This window comes from Nothoprocta perdicaria, unplaced genomic scaffold, assembly GCF_003342845.1.
Source record: "Nothoprocta perdicaria isolate Ctin4 unplaced genomic scaffold, notPer1 scaffold_6, whole genome shotgun sequence".
In the NCBI taxonomy this organism is placed as follows: Eukaryota; Metazoa; Chordata; class Aves; order Tinamiformes; family Tinamidae; genus Nothoprocta; species Nothoprocta perdicaria.
The window spans coordinates 6,987,859-7,009,806 of NW_020455865.1; the positions used below are offsets into that span (position 1 = coordinate 6,987,859).

General features: G+C 49.5%; 1 protein-coding gene across 1 annotated transcript in view; it reads left to right on the forward strand.

Annotated features, from left to right (window-relative positions):
* Positions 1-5,543: 5,543 nt before the first annotated feature.
* LOC112955795 (astrotactin-2) overlaps positions 5,544-21,948 on the forward strand; it is a 172,190-nt gene continuing 155,785 nt past the window's right edge. The window contains exons 1-3 of the mRNA XM_026049158.1: positions 5,544-5,714; positions 16,776-16,942; positions 19,148-19,336. Coding sequence (XP_025904943.1) covers positions 5,574-5,714; positions 16,776-16,942; positions 19,148-19,336 — 497 coding nt within the window. The 5' untranslated portion in view covers positions 5,544-5,573. The remainder of the gene's footprint in view (positions 5,715-16,775; positions 16,943-19,147; positions 19,337-21,948) is intronic.

The following is a 21,948-nucleotide window of genomic DNA, read 5'->3' on the forward strand; positions in this document are numbered from 1 at the left end:
GGGTCCTGGCACAGGCAGCACTAGCACCTTCCTCCGCAGACCCCACTGTCCCCGGGGAGATGCGTTCGGCAGCATCAGCTTCGCGAGCCGTCTTTTATTCCGCTGTGTTTGTTTTGTTTTGCTTTAATTAAATTTCTGGTCCTTCTGGTTGCCAAGGTAAGCTTCAAAACACACTCATGTAGCAGCAGTGTTATTGAATCCCAAGCAAATTATTGAAGGCTTCTCATTATTTTGTTTTGTTTTGTTTTTCRCTCTTTAAACCTTAAGGTTTTTGGGAGAGCTTTATTGCAGGTGTTTATTATAGGAGGTATTAACGTGAGAATATTGGGAAAGTTTCTAGTAAGCAGCTCCTAGGGAGCACTGTGTCAGTGAAATGAATTCTGCAGTGTCACCAAAGTAGGGACAATTTCTCCCAGTTTAGGACTGCAGCCTCAGCACCCGAYGACTTTTATACTCACAGCCCCTACTAGAATGGCTGAGAACTGCCTGCAAATGCTGCAGGCACCTCGGATAAACTCAGTTCTTCTATAAAAAATGGCAAACCCAGTCCATCTTCGTGTGTGGTGTCAAGAGAAGCAGTCCAGGATGTGAATTCCAGTGTGCCGAGGTTTGGGAGCCCCAAAGCTGGAAGTTGCCCTGGGCACGAAGGCTGCCCCGTAGCCTCAGTCTGCCCATGAGTTGGTGCATCCCGAGAAGCTGATTTCGAGGCTGCTTCATCCCCGAGGCCCTGGCTTTCCTCAGCGCGCAGATGTACCAGCTCGGGCGATAAATCGCGTCTTTGTGCCGAAGGAGATGATTGCTTCATTTGTTGCAGGCGCTGTAAACAGCGCGGTGGAGAGAGGAGAGGCTGCGGAAAGAATGGGCTCTTGTTGCTGGCAAGGGGAAAAAAAATAAGATATAAGTYTTGGAGAAAACATATCCCATTGCTTTTAAATTGGAGATCACTTTTCTCAGGTGACCATTTGCTGCACATTGATCATAATTGAGGGGTTTTAACTTCACAGCCCTTTCCACAGAGCAGCTGAATCTGTGCTGCAATTAAACTCAACTGGACTTGCTCCATGGCACGTGAAGGGCTAAAAGCACCGAGATGACTTCGAAAGCACCTCCCRAACGCCTTTAATCCTTATGTCTTAGTTCTCCCATCTTTGGTACAAAGCAGGTAACATGTCATGTGTACAGAGCTGGAGTGCAGGGCTGCAGTAAGCACGAGACCGGTCACTGGGCACTAGGGTAAAATAAGTGATGGAAGATGCCCTCGTTCCCCATCCTGGGTGTGCAGCATCCTCAGGAATGGGCCTGTGTGTCCCCGTGTGCTGCCACATGACGTAAGGAGGGTTTTACCACAACRACTGGAGCTGAGTGTTGGCAATTTGTGGATGACAAAGAAGTTTCCGTCCCACAGGAGTGCAAGCAAAGGAAAAGGCAGCCCAGAGCCAAGCGAGACAGCTCTTAGATGTCTGGCTTCTCCCAATCCCGTTAATACCTCAGAGTGGTTTGCTCCAAAACTCGCTGAGTTCAGTGCCCTYGCTCATGATTTCAGTGCTGGCCGTATTTAGAGGAAAACGGGGTTGGCAGTGGGAAGACAGAGACGTGAGGGGAAAGAGAAAAGGAAGAAGTGCAGTTGGTGAGAGCATAGGTGGTGCTGGGAGAGACAGTGTTTGCTGGGAGAGGAATAAAGTGCCGCTGGATGGCCAGTGGCTGCAGCTGCTGGAGGCCCAGGTGTCCGTTTGGAGGCCCCTGATAAGGTGGACCGCTAGGATCAGGATCCATCTTTCTCAGCTCTTGGGCTGAAAAATGTGGAATATGGTTGTAAATTCCCRCCTATCGGTGCAAACCTATTGGCACCAGCTCTGAGGTCCCCTCTGAGTAGCGTAGGAGCAGCGTGTGTGGCCTAATCCCAGCTGAGGGAAGGGAGAGGTGCAGGAAGGCAGTGGGACACGGAGCGATCCAGGACGCTGAATCGTGCCCTCTCCTGCAGCTGCTGGAGGAGACACAGGAGGGCAACGCAGGAGGACGGTCAGCGGGTTATACGCGTGTCCCCTAACAAGCTAGGGCCAAGCGTGTCCAGGGCAGGCTGAGCTGCGGGAGAAGCAAGCAGGGTGCTTTGGGGTCCCTGCTCCCTCCCTGTCATTGCTTTTCAGATGACACTGCATCCTGCCATCCACTGCTAGCAGGATCTGTCTCTGAACACCCATGAACCCCAAGTCTGCAGCTTGATCCCCTCCTAGACTCACCCCATAGACAGCCACTAACTCCGTCCAAGCTTGCATCTGCTTCTTCCTTGTTTTTCTCAGTGCAACTTAGCCTTGTAGGACCCTGAAGTCTTAAACCATTAGCAGACAATAAAATCRGGCAGCTGAGTTTAATAACACCCCTTAATCCCCTTCTAGGAGCACAGGAGAAGAGCCCGGTGAAGCTGAGGAGCTTATTCTGAGATGAGTGCTTTGGAGGCTTTGAGAATTGCATGGTGTTGATATTTCATGAATAAATAACCCCCAGCAATATTTGTCACTGAATCTACTTCATTAATGAAGGCCTGGAACAAAGGCGAGGGGAGGATGGAGAGTGGTGRGGAGGTGGAAGGGAAAATATTTGCAAGTGAATAGAGGCAACTGCAGGCGGTAGCAAATGGCAGGGGCTGGGTGTGCTCTGTGTGTGTGACTGTGGGCGAATGGAGCACCAGAAATTAACCCTGATCCAAASTGCCCTTTTCAACAAGACCTAGCACTCGCTGCCTGCCTCCATCCCTGGGGCAGGTGGGAATAGTCGGGACCCCTGGGCACCTCGCCTGGGTGCACGTGGGGCGATGCAGGCCCGCGGGCCGCGGGGAATCTCCTCCAGGTTGCCGGGATGCTCAAGGCACGGCACTGATGGGAAGTCCGACTTCTTTATTTCGCCTTGTCAGAACAGATCCAGGGGTCACTTGATGAAATTCAATACAGATAAATGTAGAACAAGGAAAATAGATGTTCTTTTGAAGGCAGCTCATTACTGCGGGGAAAGTGATTCATGTATCAGGCCTGTCCTAATCTCGTGTTGCTGAGGAGGGAGGGCGGGCAGGGGATGGCTTCCTCTGACAGATGGCCACCAGGGATGCTCGGATCTCCTAAAGTGTCCCCAAATTGCCAGCGCTGTCTCCTCTCAAAGGGCAGCGCTGGGACTGGGTGGCTCAGTGTTCAGTTCCCATATGGTAACTCTGAAGCACCTTAATTTTAATGCGCCCTAATGGCTCACTCGGGCATGTTGGCACCCGTCTGTGTTTAGCCAGCGGTGATCCATGGTCCCGGCACAGGTTTGCCCAGGGAGGTTCCATCCCTGGTGCTTTTCCCCTCCTTCCCAGCCTCCGGGCATGTCCGCTCCACCAGGAGCAGCAGCAGACGGGGCTGGACATCAYGGGCTGGCGGCAGAGGAGTCGTCACATTCCTCTAAGCAATTCTCTCCACCTTAATGAACAGCACTTTGGGGCGAGTAAATAATATGTTCTTCCCCTCTCTCCAGCAGAAAAAATATGTGCCCTGATCTAATATATTCTGTCTTTCTCACTCCCTCGCTCTGGAGGAGCTGCAAATTCTAGTGGGAACAGAGCACTAATAGAAAAGGCCTCTAAAGGTATTTGAAGCACGACCAGGAAAGGACAGAGGGAGATTCAGCTTCAAATACACTGGGAAATCTAGGAGATGGGCCAAGAAGAGGGGAATTGCTCTACAACAATTACCCAGGGGCAAGAGTTAATTGGGAAGTGGTAATTGGGGTGGGAGCATGTGGCATAGGCAGGAGCTCGGGGCTGAAAGTGGTACCTTGAGGTACCAGCCTCGTCGCTGCCGCTGGCTTTGCAGTATTTTGTCTTTTGGAAATCGCAGTTACTGGAGCCCTGGGGTTGCCTGAAAATCTGTAATTTAGACCTAGACCTGTGCAGAGCTTCATTGCTCTGGGTTTGCTCCTTTTTGTAGTTTCTAGCCCCCAAGCTTGCGGAGAAAAGCTCCAGTGTGCCCTAAAGGCTCAGACAGCAGAAGGCGAATTTAAAAAAAAAAAAAAAAAAGAAAGAAAAAACCCTCCGAATGATTGATTGATTTTTAAAATCTCATCAGTTTTGCGCCAATCTCATTATATTTCTTCTTAATGGCTGACTCATGATTTTTTGAACGCTCAGTGTTGGCAGCACTGCACGAGGGTGAGCGTGTGTGGATGCGCGTGCCCGGGTCCCTCCGCTGCTGTCTCTCGTGGCRCCGGTTCTGGAGAGCCGCACTGTGGTCTCCAGCACTACTTGGCTTTCCTCTGCTGCTGTTTTATTGCAGCACAGCACCAGCACATGGGTTGGTGGTTATAAACAAATAAAAAAAAAAAAAAGAAGAAATGGAGAGGAGCAATGGGCCTTGAACTTTTTAGGTACGGCTGTGAGGAAATGCTGGAGAGCAAGGAAAAACCACAGTGTAGCTCAGGGCATCATCTCCGTAGGCGGTGATTATTTCCAGTTTCATGTTCATGAAGATCTAACAAATAGGTGGTGCAGGTCAAGTCTATCTCCGTCGCTGCTCTGTGACCTTGGGCAAATCGCTTGTGCCTCCATTGCTGCCTCTAAGAGAGTGATTSGATCTGGTGCCTAGGGTGAGTTGCAGCAACCTCTTAATATATAAAATGTGCTCTGAAGATAGAAACTACCTYAGAGGTGCTTAAAGCTCTCGAGAAGCCTCTGTGTCCCCTTTGCAGGAATTCGGCAGGCAGCAAGCACCTCAGTACTGTGTCAAAGGCAAAATCTGCTGCGTGTGCAGCTTGGAGGGGCAGCTCAGAGAGTTTCTCCGGTCTTTAAATATCCACCGAGCTCATGGGCATTTTTGCTTCTCATTTGCTTAAGAAGAACCTTTGAAAATGTGCATAGGGCATTAAAGTTTCCAAAGCTGTCTCAAGCTGCAGGAGTTCAGCACTGCACAGTTGTGCTGCAAGGGGGCATGGGCTCAGCTGAGGGGAGAGCTGGATTCAGATCCTCCCTTGTATCCTCTGGTCCAGGGTCCTTCATCACCTTGAATCAAGCACAGATTTAAGCTTCCAGTTTCCACACCCCAGTAAATGAAGCCAAGTTTCTTGTGGCTTTACATCCTGAGCGGCAACCCCAGGCATGGGACAAGCTGCGTGTGCWCACAGAAGGCTTATTTATCTCTAAGACATTCATAATGAAAGCAATCATCCATAATTTAGCTTTTTGGATTCCATGATATATAGCATAGTTTTGAATTCCTCCACAAATCCAGGTCATCTTTCAGTTGTATGTCTGCATGAAAATGGTAGAAAGTCAGTATCCCTGGTTGATTTCCATCAGAGATGTCAAATTTGCAGCCATGTAAAACGTGGCTGCAAACAGAGAAAAACGCATAAAAAGAGATGTCAATTTGCAGCCACTTATGCAGCCATACTCAGAAAGCCTTCATGCTTTGGGGCAACTCCTTTTAACAAAGTTTATTGCTAATCAAAGTGCCCCGTGCGGCAGAATTTCGGCACTGTGCATGCCCTGTTGCCTGCCTTTCTTTCCCCCTTCCTGTCTCTAATGGTGCCTTTTCTCTCCAAGGGAAGAAGCGATGCTGTCTACCTACTTTGAAACCATCAATGATTTGCTCTCCTCCTTTGGGCCAGTCCGAGACTGTTCCCGCAACAACGGCGGCTGCACYCGCAATTTCAAGTGCGTTTCGGATCGCCAAGTGGACTCCACGGGCTGCGTGGTAGGTACTTGGCGGTGGAGGGTGATGCTCCTGCTGGGGGCTCGGGCTGGGCGCGCTGCTGGGGACTCGCTGCCTCCCTGTGCTCTCCACTGCAAATCATATGGGAGAAGTTTGCACTAAGGCAAGGAAGGACCCGTGACCGGGCAAGCAATTGCTCAGCCCTATTCACTTGGGCTTAGATGTGTAAAAGACAAGCAGGGGARGGTGCTTACAGCTGCTCTCCGGCCTCTCAGAGCAGCACAGCCTGAGAACAGTCTCCATTCTGCTGCTGCCTTGTGCGTCCCAGCTCCAGTGCAGCACCCACCCACTTCTCCACAGTCCCCCTCTGCAACCCGCAGGGGTTCAGTTCATTTCAGAGCACACTCCTGTCCTGCCAGGCAACCTCCTGCTTCCCAGGCTTTGCTTTCACCCATCAGAAGGCCTCTCAGACTACAGAGCACTTGTCCCGGTCAGAGGCACAGGTTGTCCCTGCTGACCCTCRCCTGCACACCCAACATTTCTATATGGTCATATTTCCATACCCACATATGCTATCATGTGCCAGGGTATCTGCACCATGTGGACTGTGTTAAAACACCGACCTGTGCTTTGCATGCAAACACACGCACTGTGATCCTAACCCCCCCAAGGCAACTCCCCTTCTCCTCCCAAGCTTCATTCCTCACCAAGGCTGTATCCCTGGCCACCCCTTCCCTCCTGCAGCTCTGCAGAGGCAGGAGTTAAGTGTCTCTTTATTTATTGAAGATGTTTATACACGGCAGCCTGGAAAGGTCAGGCTGGAGTGGCACCGTCTCCAGGGTGGCTTTTTCATTATCCCCTTCTCCGATTGCTTGTTAAGGCCACTTAGCGCGACAGCCTGATGTGGCGCAGGCAGCGGGTACAGCAGCCCTGCAGCTCGCCCCAGCCCTTCCCRCTTTCTCTCTTTTGTGCTTTCCTTTTCCTTTTCTTTCATTCTGGCCTTTTCCAGGGAGGGGCTGTTTCTTTGTTGGGTTTTGGTTGTGTGTTCCCCCCCCACTCCCCCATTCTTCTTTCTTTTTTGTTCTTTTTTAGTGCTATTTTGTTCTGAAAGCTAATGTGCCTCCCAGATACTGTCAGAAACAATCGGGGCCCTGATTGCCCTGTGCTGCTGGGAAGAGACGCCTCTTTTTAAAAGTCAAGATATATTAAGATAGAAATTGTCAATAAATTACAGGCCTAGCGTTTGCCACAGTGGTGCACAGAGCAGCAGAAATTGAAAACTGTGTCACTCAGGGAAAATGCAACCCCCTCTTTCCCCCCCTTTTCTATAATGGCTAAATGAGGCTTTATTTAAAGGGAACAAAACACAGGCAGCATGAAGGCTGGGGAGGGAAGGACGGAACTGGAGTGAGCAAGCACCATGGAGCACATCCTGCTCCCCGAGATGCCTGCAGCTGCTGCAGCACTGAGAACAGCAGCTCTGGGGTCAGAGCTTGCCTGACGCTGTTTGACGTCCCCGCACCCTCCTGCACCTCTCTGGTGGCATGTGCTGGTGCACATCCGTGGGAAATGCTGGTGCACATCCGTGGGAAATGCTGGTGCAGGTCGCCGGGACTCGCTGCATCCACGAGACCGTCGAGCCGCAGTGGTCAGACCAAAAGTCCGTCTGAACTGCGGGCTTCCCTAAGCCATTGCTGTGGCCTAGGAAAAAGTGGACAGAAACATAGACAATTAGTGCCAGCCACCACCTTCCTATGCAAGCGGTGGGTTATGCTCTTCCCAGCACTGAGTGGCATCTCTGGTGACCTTGCTTCACCTCCTGCCTCGGGTCCTCCTGGATAGGGGAACTTGGCAGTTTTCCTTTTCCCTGTCCTGCCCCTTATGTTGAAGTCTGCTGGGGTGTGAGCTGTCTCTGCAGTGCAAGGAGGGATGGGACCCATTCCCTGCAATTTTGCAGAGATGTCAGCTATGTTTTAAAGCTGAACTGCTGTGAACTCAATTTGCCAATTTGGTAAGTGCTATAGGCAATATTGGGATGTAATTTAATTAAGCTATCCCCTTTTTATAGAGTTCAGGGAGCATTCACGTACTAATTTTAGCACGAGGTTCGTTTCAGCTTTACTCAGGACACTGTTTCTCAAATCATGACATGTTGTTAATCTTAACCAGTCAAGAGTTTATTAATTTGCTGAGAACCACAGAAGTATATAATCAGCGGTTCATCAATCAAGGCTAAATCCAACAAATGTTCTAGGCAGGTACTGAGCATAAAATATACATGCAGCCTTGTAAGCAATTAATACACACCAGAGCTGAGGCCTCGCTGCTCAACCGGGGAGCAGCACAAATCTCAAAGATTTCTTATTCCTTTTATGTATAATCATCATCTGTTACCAGTTCCTTAGTGCCCCTAATACAGCTTCCAGTAATTCTGCAGGGATTGAGGCTGCATTTATCTTGAGGCTTTTTAGCAATGTGGTCTCTGCCATTACCTAATTGCTTGGCCTTAAAAGGACTTGTTTAAAATGTTGAGGGCAATTGCTTACAGACATTGTTTAAGTCCCTCTTAGGTCAATCTCCTTGGGCTTACAAAGGAGGAAGGAGCACACAGCTTTGCTTGGTTAAAATCCAAAACTGGAAGACCCAAAGCCTCTTCGGGTCACCAGGAAAGGGGAGGAAATGCAGCCTCTGAAATCTCATCTCATCACTGCGGCTTCTTACGAGGGCCCAGAGATTCCCTTGCGGAGAGGCTGGGATGGGGTTCCTACTGCTCCTATCCCTTGTGGAGGAGGACAGCTCTCCTGCCTCCATTCTGCGCTTCCCTTAGGGCTCTTTTTCTCTTCCTGGGGCTTTTGTGCTATTTTTGTTTGCACCCAGTAGATGGCATCGGTGCATAATAGATTTCTGCAGCTCTTTTCTTATCGGAGGCTTTTTTATTGTTTGATTAATTCTAAGAAATGTTAGTTGGAGTCCTGCCCTATTAACTGGAGTCCTGTTAAGGTCATTACTTGAAATTACCAATTGGGATCTCATCTTCGAGCTCTAAATTTCAGTGTAAGAATATTCAAGCAATAGAAGTGCATCTGTTGCAGTGCTGCTTTTCCTTAGCGTGCCAGAGAAGGGCTCTGGTGTTTGGAGAGTGACCAGCATTTTAAAAGAGAACAAAATCCCAGTGAGCTTCTCTAAATCTGGCAGCTCCTGCGTGTGCATTCTTTGAGTTGGGTGCGTATGTCACAGCATCTGTAAGGGATCACGGCAAAATAGGAGACATTGCACCAGAGGAACAAGTCAGATTATTGCCAGCACAAAACTGTGCCACTGATCCCTTCAGCTCAGCGAGGAGGGAAGAGGTGCTGAAGGAGCCAAAGGGCCTGACCAGCATGTGTTGGTGATTTGCAATTTGAGATGAAAAACTGTGAATTGGATTTGGGGGAGTGAAGGAGACACCTGTGAAGTGGTTTAAACTCAGGTTTTCCCAGCTGCTGCTCGGCTTTGGGTCACTCATGGGTGTGACCTCTGCTCCTTTCTTGTGTGGCAAGAAAGGAGCACTCTCCTTCTCTGGCAGCCTTTCCCCTTAGTCACCYAAAGAAGTCAGGACTGCTAGACAGAGAGAGGTACTTTGGATTTTCCCCAAGGAAAGTGAGTTTTGGTTTTAGACTATGGGCTAGTTATGGGGCTGGCTGGTTTTCCTCTCGGGGGTTAGGAGGTGCTTGGTGGCTCCTGCAGCCCCTGAGAACCCAGGAGCTGGTTGTTGTTTGGGTGGCTGCTGGAGGACGCAGCACCAGGGGTGGGCTACGCATGGTGCAACATGAGTGTGGGCATGGTCCTGAGCACCAGTATCTGTCACTGGGGTCTTGCTGTGACCAAGTCCTCCTGGAGGGCCTGTGCTGCACACGCGTGACCTGCAGCTCGGCATGCRAAGGCTGCAGAATCGGGCTTTGCTGCTGGGTGTTGACTGGGCATAGGCAGGCTTTGCCCAGATGAACAGTGGGATTTGGTGGGTCATGTGCCGTGAGCACCCCTGTAAAGCAGAGGTGGATGGGCTGAGGAGGTCAGTGCACTTCCTCCAGCTCTGTTTCCTATTTTTCGGGTGCCCTGCAGATATCAGCCAATTGCTTGTTCGAGSTCAGGGGCTTATGGTACAGAGGCTGAAGCTGCTGCAGGCAGGTTTGGAAGGGCACCCAGCGTGTCCTGGGCCTGTCCCTCCTCGGGAGAGGTGTTTGTAAGGGACAACAGGTCCCACTGAGCCCAGCATCCCAGGGACCAGGCAGAGCTGTTGTGTGCAGAGGTTAATTCTGCCCCTCCTCAGCATTTTGTTGCTCTGGGGCTGAGATTCTCCTGGCACAGTTTATTCCTAACTTGAGCCAGGAAGCTGTAGTTTGGCTACAAGCAGGGTGCAAACAGCTCTGCATGATCACAACTTAATGCATTGGGTGGGAGAGCCTGTCTGCCTCAATGTGTGTGGAAAGGAGAGGATCTATGAGATAGTCTCTCAATTAAGTTGTGACCTGCACTGTGACACCTGTGCTGTGTCCGTCCTAGTCTTTTTAGATATGGAAGGAAGAGAAATTTGGCATGGTCCACACAGGTGCATAAGCCTTAGCTCAGCCTGTTTGGAGCTAATCCTCCTCTTTTGCTCTCTCCCACATCAAACTGATGGGCTATTCCTTAGCTGCTGCAGAGAAATGGCTTAATTTAAGACTGTAACCGTTTCATAGAAAAAWGGGATTTGAAATGAAGGAGAAGGCCAGGGGCCTATGCCTCTGCTCTTCTCCTTCCAACACAGGTCACTGGGGGACTCCTCGGGGACCAAGGAGAGCGGGGAGGGAAGATCAAAAGGAAGCAAGTGAAAAGAAGAATTTTCCATAGGGAAATCAGACATTTGGGAGTTTCTACCCAGACCAAAGGGCCATGCAGAAATTCCCTGTGCAAGGGCAAAGACCAAAATATTTTGGTTCAAAACATCCCATTTTATTACCGAGAGTGAAATGTTTAATCCCAATATTATCTACTAGAGTTTTATATTATGTATTAGGATATCCTGGTTGGGTTATGCTACAACAAAAAAAAAAAAAAATTAAGTAGTGAAAAACAAACATTTCAAGCTTGTCAAAATTAAACGCTTTTACAGTTTCCCAATGAATTTTGAGATGTAACTGATGGAATCCCATGAAGCACTTAAGCTTCATCAAACTTGCGTTCTCTGACAGACAATTGTGTATTGAAAAATAAAAACTCATCCATCCCTGTCTTGCAAAGCACCTAGCTAATCACGGAGACGTGCACACAAGGAAGGAGGCGGGGAGGAAGTGGTTCTTCTCTAATCCCTTTAAAGTTTAGCTGGCTCCTTGAAGCAGAAGATTACTACTTATGCGTATTATGATAGAAATTAGAAGCCCTGGTGTAGAAAACAGTTAGGTGCTGCACAAAACCCTGACAAAAAGTTCCTGTCCCAAGGAGCCTGCGGTTTGTGTTTTATCTTTTTTCATCCAGGTACCTGTGGTGTAAATGAGATTTGAGGAAGGGAGAAAAATGAGTTCAGAGCTGATGGTGTAAAAGCAGTTGTTGCCTGAGCTGCCAAGTGATACCTTTCCACCTTGGTGGGGATGTTGTAGAGCAGAAGGAACAGGACAATGTGACTGTGAGCCTGAGATYACACGCGAGGGATGACAAGTTCCTGTGGGGTTGTTGGCGAGGAAGCAGTTTTGGGTGGAAACAGCAGGGCTGGTGGCAAGGCACAGCCCCAAGAGGTGTCAGCTCATGGCTGGGTTGTGACTCCAGCCCAAGGGGAAGCTGGGTCGAGAGTTCTGGCTTTAGACTTTGATTCTGCTGTTAGTACTGCAAAATGATGTTGTATGGAAGCAACGTTGGCTTCTGCCTTTAACTTAGGAAGGAGCTGGCCAAGTTTATAAGCAGATAGCATAACTATCTAGATGGAGACATTGAGGAGGAGTGGAGTTGCTCTGGATAGACGACTTATAGCCAATTTAAATGATAAACCCATATTGCTGCAGAGTTGGCTTTCTTGATGAGGTTTCTTGAGGGCCTTACTAGAGCTCTTCTCCCATGGTATCCTGCAGATGCTGCTCTTGGTTGTTTGTGCTCTGCAGAACTCAAGTCTTGCAGAACARTGTTTAGCCACAGCATCTCTCCAAACCACCTTGATTTTGGCTTTGGAGAACAAGTGCTGATGCATTGCATTGATTTGGTGCAGCCATCACTGCTGCCCATGCAGGTCCAGCAGGGTCATCTGCTTGGCTCAGCAGCCTTCCTCAGGAGYGTGGCAGGACTCACCCTATGGTCTTCAGGGTGGCACTGGGGACATGGGYATGGGGACAGCTCCCTCCATACCACCTGGAGGAGCCAGGAGACCCCAGGCTCATCTTGCGGTTCAACCTCACCTCCAGCACRAGGAGAAGTCTAGGTTSTGATCTCGGGCAAAAGGGCTGCTGATGTTGAGGAAACAGAGCAGAAGAATAAAGGGCAATTTACTCTCTACAGAAACACTATTAAAAAGTCTTAAAAAAATACTTAATAGCAAAGGAGCTATTTGCGGAGCTGCAAAGTCCTCTTGGGCAATTGCAGCATAGAGCTGTTTTCCTCTCGTCAGGGGCTGCAGCTCAATAATGAGGCTCCCTCTGTGTGGTCTCCAGTGACCCTGTCACTCGCCTCGTTGCTAATGAGCCTTGTAAGCGCAATGAGAAGAAGGGGCCTGTGCTCCCTGATGCAAACAGGGATGGCACCGGATACTTGTTTTCCAGAGAAACTCTTGCAACGCTTCCATTTGCACTTTTTATCTTCAAAATGAGCTTCCCTGCATTGGGTTTGCTGGGGCAGCAATTCTTGTTGTTGGTGCTTTGTTCCTGGGGCCCTGGTGGGACCAGGAGCGCTGGTTGCTGCAGGCGCTGCCAACTTGGATGCAGCAACGGTCCCCTGCCTTAATGAGGAGGCATCTCACAGGCTTGTGGGCTAGCGGCAGGGATTGGGAATAGCAGAACTCCAAGTTCTCCTCCCAATTTCTGTGACCTTGGATATCATTTAAAGAGGGAGATGGAGGACAATTCTCCTCTGAAAACCAAGTAAAAATAGCACTTTCATATTCAGCATATCTGTTTCTTGTGCATATTCAGTGTCCTTTTTGCTGACTGTAACGGTAAAAACGCAGACCTCTCTGCTCCTGCTAGCCCTGCATTGCCAGCGAGGCCGAGGGAGGGAGAGTGCGAGTCCGACTGCGCCGTCAGCACGGCGGGCGCGGAGCTACGTCAGCTCTGCCCTGAAGCAGTGGACGGGTTGCTGCTCAGGGGCTGTGACCAAACGTGGCCTGTGGCATCTTGTCTTGTATGTCAGTGATAAGGGACAAGGAGGTGAGTTTTCTTTGCAGTCCTGAGAACAGTTTGCAGAGAGAACTGCTTGTTTCTTTATACAGAGTAGATTTGTGAGATGGTAGAGTTCTGCTTGTTTGGCAAAATTCTCTCCATGGCTTTTCAGAGCAGACCAGCAACCAGACCGGCAACGCAGTCTTTCCCTACCTCTGCTTTCCTCTCAGCACACTTGTATAAATCCTACAACCGCTTCCCAGACTGTGAGATGAATTCATCTGCTGCTTGCCAGTTAGATACTTCAATGAATGGTGTTCTAAGAGTTTCAACCAAGTTCCCTTGGCTGTCAGTGTCCACGGGTCACGTTCATTTAACAAGGCAAACCACAGCACACTGCTTTGGAAAAGCTGGCTGGTGACTTGTAGGATCTCTTTGCCGCTCTGGACAAAATCTATAAACACCTCTTTATTTATTTCCACTGCATGGTGCACAGGGTTAGTTGGCTGCTGCTGAGGTGATGCCATATCTTGCTGGTTCTCACCATGCACGAAGCACCCGATATGGATGGATCGGAGAGGAATGTGTCACCCATGATTGCCCAGACAGAATTATTGGCTGAGTTACCTATTGATTTTCTAATCATTTTCAGACACACACCCCCACCCGGTGTCACTGCCAAGGCAGACCACAAATTGGACTGCGGCTGAATTGATGTGGGATTGATTAAAACTCACAGTAATTATTGGTTCTCTGCTGCCTGAGCCAGACGAATCAATGTCAGCAATAACAGATATGATTCTCTGTAAAAGACCAGAAAATACTGAGCAAATGCCGTTTTTTTAAATTCATCTGAGAGTCTGTTCTCAACCCTTCAGTTCAGCCCATGGAGTCAGGATTAGCATGTGACTACTTTTTTTTTTCTTTTTTTTTTTTTTTTTTTTTTCTTTCCTAGGTATGTTTCAAGTGTGTTCTCTGTGGGCAAGAACCTTGTAGCCCCCAAAGAGACTTTAGCTGTCCCTTGGTTCTGATCTCTTTATGGGACATCCTTGTTGCAAACCCCCTACCAGCAAGGCAAGGAGATCCTCGATTGCAATAAAACTTATTTGCAGCCAATAGTTGCTCCATCCCATCTTTAAGTGATGCAGATATTACTGGGAAGTGCAGGCAGAACTTGCAGCCCAAGGGGACTGAATTTATTCCTGCTTCCTCTGCCGTGTGCCTGTTTGTTTTGCTGGCTGTCWCTAATTGCAGAGCTAGCTGGTTCCCCTGGGTCACCGTCCCTGTCATCTTCTCCCCGAAGGGGAGCGCGTTGTTGTGCGGGTACCCGTCCCTGCTCCGTGTTGGCTGTAAGAGCTTCCTGTCCCTGGAGAACTTGTCGCTGCAGCTCAGCAGCTGGCTGGAGAGACGGCTCCCCAGAGCCAGGGGATGTGCAGGGAGGAGAGGAGAGGGGGCTTTCTCTTGCAAATTTAATGCTGAGCTATTTGCATTCCATAATTAACGTGTATTAGAATGCATAATTATAAGTGGAAACAAAGCATGCATCCTGGTGATTAAAAGCCAAACTGGAGATGTGTGTCCCACGGGGTCACCTCCGTCAGAGTAGGACTAAGATAGGGAGGGTCTTTCATGACCCACTGACCCAGTCTCAGGGAAAGAGCCATCATCTTCCTCTGTGCAAAGATGCTGATCTCAGGATATATATCCCAGGGTGATGATCCCCATTGACAGCTCTGAAATGCCTCTACTGAGCCCGTGTCTGTGATCCTTTGGCTGCTGCTCACTTAAAATCCCATCCACTACCTCTTGGCTTCCTTGGAAGATCTCCTATGAACTCCAGGAGGGTCTTGTGCAGAGCCCTGCTAAGTGGGGCAGACTGGGAAGCACAGAGCCTTCCAGCTCCCCTTGGCAAAGTGCTGCCCCTGCCCCGTGCTGCCCCAGAGCCGAGAAGTGGATGTGGTGCCAGGGCATGTACAGAGCTGTTAATGCTCAACTCCAAGTCCTCCTGGGAGGTCCATTTCTGCCAATTTGCACAGTTCTTATAGTGGTGCCTGCAGAACAGGAAGAGACTGCAGTAGATGCACTGTTATATCTGTGGATTTATAAATGCGATTATCCTGATCTCGTTTCCCAGACACTCAGCAGTGAAATGCACAGATCGTTCTTAGCAGCCCTTCGTCCTTATTTACTCTGCGTGTGCATCTAGAAAGCTTCTTCCTCCTTTGCCTTCTGCTTCTTTGGGCCAAGGTAGGACTACTGGTTCCAGGGCTGCCTCTTAGCACCTTTTGGCCTCTGCTTTTCCTGATGCACAAAGATGGAGACATCCAAGGCCATCATATCTTGTTCTTTGCTGCTCTGGCTGGAAAAGCCTGGTGCCTTCTCTGCTTTCCCTTGTCTCTGTGCCCTATCCTGCTCCAGAGCCAGCACGGAGGATGCTGAGGTTTTTGAGGGCCACCTGAGTTCCTGCAGCTGAGTTGAGGGCAAAATGGCAAGAGAGAGCAGACTGTGAGTCATGACTATCAGTTGTGCTGCAGCAGCATCTCCACACTTCTGCTATGGGGAAATGGCAAACTTGTGCCAGGCAATGGCCCTGTCTTTCTAGGGTGTGACAAAGGGCCTTTTTTGTCACTTGTGCCTGATGGTCTGGGACTCCCTCAAGCATCTTGTCAATGTGCAAGGGAGGGAGGTCACCTTCTGAGCAGGTAGGTGCTGATGGGCACCTGTGGGCAAGCCGTGGTAGCCAGTCTCCCATTGGGCACCTGCCTGTGGCAGCAAGAACAGGGTCCAGCATCTCCATAACTTTTATTAATATGTGCAGCATTTTGCTCGCATAGAAAATTGATTTTCTTTTATAAGCACGAAGTATAGCGGTTTTATAACCTTTCTTCTGCTTGACAGAGGCCATTTATAACCTCCCTTCATCACTACCTGTACAAGCTCCATTCTAGTTCGTCTTTAAGAAGTTCCATAATGCATTTTTAATTGTGAGCTGCTCCTAGACAAGATTTATCTATTTCTTCAAGGACTGGCCTTTTTGTTGTTGTTTGTGTGCATGTTTGGTGAAAAGGGATAAATAACTAGGGTGGAATTGAAGAGTGCTTTAGTCTGGGTGATAATTTATTGACAGCATTTCCTGCCTGCTGGTTTTTATCTTTTGGGAGGAGGAAAACCAGCTGGGGAGTTGAAATTAAAACCGAGAGCCAAATCCCCAACTTGTGTGAGTCAGCGTGGTTCCCTTAACTTTGGAAAAGTGCTCTAGTTAGTCTCAGCAGAGATCTGTCCTCCTGCAGTCCTTCCTCTGCTTTTGCAGATAGCCAAGCGGCMCCGAGAGCTGCTCTTCGACACAGGTTTGGAAATGACTGGGTAGAGACCAAGCTGCTGCAGTCATTAATGAAAGTACAGCTGGAAAAATAAAAGCACTGATAAATAAATGGTAAAGGGTTTCTCTAGTGTATTATAGAGCAGGTTGTCATGATTAACCCCACCYGGCACAGGGCTCTGTGGGTTTGTAATCTTGCTGCATTCGGAGTTTTATCTTTCTCCTGAGTGAGGTTGGTGAAAGAGTTTTTCATAGAAGATCAGGCCCCTCCTGGGATTCTTTGCCCTTTTCCAAAAGTTGGATGTTGATTCAGGGTAGTGGCCAGCTGAGCTGTTCCATCACACTTGGGACGAAGCCAGCTCCTGGAGTTGGCAGTAGAGTTCCTTTGGGAGGACAGACATTGGACTGGGACTCCAAGGTGCCTATGGAGATGTACCTGTTACTGACCCGTGTCTCCTCTCGCTGCAGTGCCCCGAGGACCTGAGACCCATGAAGGATGGCACTGGATGCTATGACTACTCCAAAGGCATTGACTGCTCTGATGGCTTCAACGGYGGCTGCGAGCAGCTCTGCCTACAGCAGACTCTTCCTCTGCCGCATGATCCCTCATCCAGCACCATCTTCATGTTCTGCGGGTGAGTCCCTGTAGGGCGCTGGTTTTGCCCATCAGTAGCTCAGTACTTGCTGGTTCCCTTATCCTTCCCTGCCAACTCTCCTTCTGTGCCACCCATGCCTCCAAACTGGCAGTGCAAGGGGTCTAGGCATGTTGTGTGCACCCAGCAGAGGGATTAGTTGTGTAGCTGCAAGGGGCTTTGTTCATGCACGTGCTCAGCTTCCAGCAGAGATTTAGGCACCTGGTTCCCCTATAGGCAAAAGGGGATGTGAGCAGCAGTGTGAGCAGATGGACAGATGCACCTTCCTCATCTCCCCCCGCCTGGACTCTGTGGATATAGAGGCTGATCTCTGATTCACTGTAAATGTATGCTAAAACTGTATATTGCGTGTTGGAAGGGGAAGGCAGAGCACTTTGTTTTCTTTTTAAGAAAAAAAAATCTTTTATGTGCTTTTCTTAAAATAGAGTTTCATCCCTGGTTTTGGCCAGGATCCTATAATCCTACACAATTTAGCATTTTGTCTAAGGAAAATCTCCCTGACTGCAGTATGTACTAAAAGGAGCTCAATGATTATCTGGCTTTATGCTGCACAGCTGCAGAAACAGTCATCCATCACGCGCGCTGTCCCGCAAGCRGCGCCGGTGCAGGGGCTCTGCAGAGCGCATCAATCTGCTGGTTCACATGCACATTTTGTCCCTCTCCTGCACAGGAACCTAATCCGTGTCCTTGGGGTGAGGATCAGGGACAGGGAGGGGAAAGGAGCCCGTGCAGGAGGGAAGTAACTACAGAAGAAGATTGTGCAGAAGAATGGGCAAGAATGGGCAGSTTTGTCCGTCTGCCTGTGTCCCCATCCCGTATCACCACCCTCTGCCATCCCTATGCAGACCCTCTTAACAGGCATGCAGGGAGGCAAGCAGAGTGCCCTTGCGATGCAGCAGATACTCCAGAGAGACAGGACAGATGACAAGTGTCTCAAGCCCAAGAACCAGCCCTTGAGAAGAGCAAGCTGCCATGGACTGAGGCCCAGGGGCATCACTAAGGCCAAAGGATGTAAAGGATGCTCTGAACGTCCCTATAAAGGACACTTTCATGGGCCAGTGGATGAGGGAGATGTTTTCTGGGGCCCAGTCCCACTGCATCTCCCTAAGTCCTCCTGGGGACATGCCACGTGTCCCTGCTAAAAGGAATCTTTGACTTTCAATGAAATGAGAGTCATGGGCCATATGCAGTTGGGAAAGCAAATTCCTAAAAGTATCTTCTTTTTTATTGTTATTTTGTCACTAAGTGATTGAGTCACTAGGATAGAGCATGTTGCCTCCGTTGGGAGTGCAGGTCAAGAAYGGGAAGTCCATGTGGGCCCAAGCAACATTTCCAGGGAGAGTCGGCAGCTCGTGGGGTGGAGCAGAGGCTGCTCAGTCGCGCTGCTGGCAATGTCATTCTGCAGTCACTTCCTTCTGCAAGGCAGAAGGCTCCACTTCAGGAACCAGCAAGGGAGCGTGTGACAGTGGGTGGAAGTATAAAGGGAGGAAAGGAAGAGGGAGAAGAGAGCATGCATGGCTAGATGAGGGATTCCTGTCAGCAAAATCACTGCCTGTTCCCAGTGAGAAAGTGTAGGACAAGGGAAATGGAAGTTTTCTCATCAACTAGGAGCTGCAATGGTAAAGAGAAAAGAGAAAAGGAGGGAAGCAGGATGAACACTTCCACAAAAGATGGCAGTGATATGTGATGTCTGTAGCCAACTCACATCCCTGCTGTTTGCCTCAGTTTCCCTTACTGTATGTGGAAGATAAGAACGTGCTTTATCCCCAAAATGCTCAAAAGCAGAGCCAAGGAATAAAAGAGCAACCACTTTGCAGATGATCCCTTTCAGGAAGCACAAGTGTCTGTTGGTTGCTGCCATGTGAGAACAGCATCTCCAGATTTCCCTGTTCTTGCTGGAGCAGGGGAAAGTGTTGGTGTCTCTGTAGCAGTATTGGGGCACATGAGCTGGTTTGAAGCTGATAGTTAAAGATGGAACCAGTCATGAGCTTCGTGCTCAATTTTGACCTTCAAAATAGGGGCAGGTGCTCAAAGCTGCCCACAGTGCTGGCTGTCTCTGTGGCTGCTCCAGGAATAGCCAGAACACCCTGGTCCTCTCTGCTGAGAATGGTCCTTCTCAGTTGCATTTTGTTTCTTGTGTAGGCCCTCTGCAAGGCTCTTCTAACATAGGTTGTGGTTGCTCTGCAGGTGTGTCGAGGAGTACAAACTGGCCCCGGATGGCAAATCCTGCCTCATGTTGTCTGACATCTGTGAGGGCCCCAAATGCCTGAAGTCAGATGCTAAATTCAATGATACCCTCTTTGGGGAGATGCTCCACGGCTATAACAACAGGACCCAGCATGTCAACCAAGGCCAAGTGTTCCAGATGACTTTCAGGTACTGCCCAATTCTGCTCATAGTTTTGAACGCATCAGGATGGGACCAAATGTCCCTTGGCACAGAGAGAGCGAGCTCTGACACATTCACAAGTGGATCCTGAGGGGGGGAAATGGAAGAGGGTGAGCATGAATGATTTTCCTACTGACTTGTTCCTCATGCAGACAGAAGCATAGGGTCCTTTTGGGCCAGTGCTTGTTGCTTCAGATGAGTGTTTAATAGCCTTTTGGGCTTTTTTCTGGGTTGTCATCTCGTCCCTTTCTCAACTCTCATGTCTTTCGTGCCTCTGACATCTGGTGCCAGTTGAGTTCTGCTGTTTAATTGCACACAGAATGAAAATGTCTTTTGTTTTGCATGTTTTTAACTTATGTGAGATAACTGTGTTGGGAGAAGTCCTGTATATGACATTGCACAAAAGAACTATGATGACGCAAGGTAAACATGATGTGAAAGTATGAATAGCCAAATGGAGTGTGTTTGCAGGCTATAATCTGAGTATATCTCTAGTGTGGAGGGAACCGCTATAGGTAAGAACAGGTTTCAAATACTACAGATCTTTCAGTGCTTGGCGATGACAGTTTCCTCATAATCACTGAATTCAGGAGTGGAAAATCAGTAGATTTATTTCTTTTGTTAGGTTCTGTTCAATGGTGGCATGTTTTTGTTGAGCGATAATAATTCTGAGCTTCCATGTATCTGTGCAGATTTCTACCAGGAAAGGCTTCAAATACTATGTCCATATTCTACTGGACAAGGCTCTTGCAGCATGTCTCCATGTGGGCTAAGGATTTTTTTCTTCCTGCTTTTAAGGCACTGAGACTCCTTTGCCGCCTCGTATTCTTGCTGAAATTGTGGGTGTTGTCACCTCAGGTCATGTTGTTTTTCTGGGTGCTTTTTCCCTAGCTGAATGTAAAGTCTTCTYGGTTGTGAATTCACACTGAACTCTGGCCTTTGCTGTCTTGATGGGAGATGAATTACTGCCTCTACCAGCTCAGAGGCATTCAAAAAGCAGTAGCAAGCCGAGTGCTTGGAGCCAACAGATCAGCAGCCTTTGCTGGAGGTGAGAATTGACAGTATGTGAAGGCAATTTTCCCCAGTAAGCTCCTCTTTAGTTTCTCTCCYTCCCATGTGACAAGCTTCAGTGGGCCCTCCAGGGCAGAGCCAGGCTGCAAGGCTGAGGTTCTTTTTTGTTTTTCCCAGTTATAAGCTTTAACTCGTGATGGCTGAACAGCTCTGGAGGCTTCAATAAAACCACCCAAACCTGTCACCTGGCAGCAGTGCAGACGAGAGCCAAGCGGAGCTCGTGCAGCCGCTCTCTCGACAGCAACACTCCTTTTGCCGGGGCTTTAATCTTCTCCCGGACTCCTCTGGTAGCCTGGCCTTTCCGTACACCTGAGCTGGAGGATCTGAGGAAGGCAGCCTTCCTCTTGCTGAGACAGGGCTCTGATGGAGGAGCTGCTTTAGTGCTGCCTAAGAGCAAACACATCTCCCGACTGGGGCTCGGGGATGCCGAGGTGGATGCGCTGCTGCAGGAGTGGGGACGGCTTCTCGCTCTGACAGGAAAGACACTTTGGGGACAGGACAACGAACAGGAACAATCATGCAAAGCACCATCCTCCTCTCCCCTCTTCACTTCTCACTGTGGTGGATCCTATTCTGCTTTTGGCTGGGTGGGTTGCACAGTGCCCAGAAAGCACCAGACTCCTTGTACCTGCCCGTGCCAGGAGCTCAGTGCTCTGTGGGGGGATTAAAAGGTGAGCAAGGAACCACCCAGAGCACCCAATAACAGCCAGAAAGTGGGCTGGAGTGTCCAGGGTTTGGGATTATCCCGACAGAGGTGGCTCCTCTGAGTGTAGCTGCCTGGAGGGAGGGCATTTCGGGCTAGCCCCACACTGCAAAATTCCCTGCCGTCTGTGTGGATGGGGAGCTGCTGTGTCTCCCTCCTCCCTTCAGCTAACTGATGCTTTGGCCAGTGAAGGWTTGTGCAGGCAGTCAGATCCTCCACGTGCAACAGGGTTTTCATTGCCCAGCATCAGCCCTGAAGCTGGTCCTGGGCCCAACTGCTGTGAGAGGTAGAAGGAAATGTGTCGGTTTGAAGCAAACTGCAAAAGGACAGCACGTGGGTGGACGAGAGGGCAGCGGAGCTGGCAGGAGGGATTCCCAACACGGGACAAAATCTGCAGTGTGCACGGAGAGCACAAACTGCAGCTGACAAAGGGAGTGCGGGCGAAGCTACCGCCGCGGGGAGACAGGGTGTCGTGTACCCCTGTGCAACGCGACACGCGCGCTCAGCGGAGCCCCGACCCCGCAAGCAGACGGGACGGCGGTTCRTCGTGCTTTAGAAGTGCCTGTTGCAACCTCACGGGTCGGCATTGCCTTTGCTGCTCCTTTGAAGTTGGACCATTTGCTTTTAGAGGCTCCCCGGCCGCTGCTGTCCCCGGCCGCGCTGTCRGGAGGTGACACTGCGGAGACTCTGCTACATCATCCCCTAACAAGGCAAGAGGAGGAGGTTAATGGAGAAGAAATTATTAACTAAAAGATGTAATTTGCCTCTGATTTTCATAGATATTCAAGAACCTCTCTGAGCATTAAGACACCAGCTGTTAGAGAAG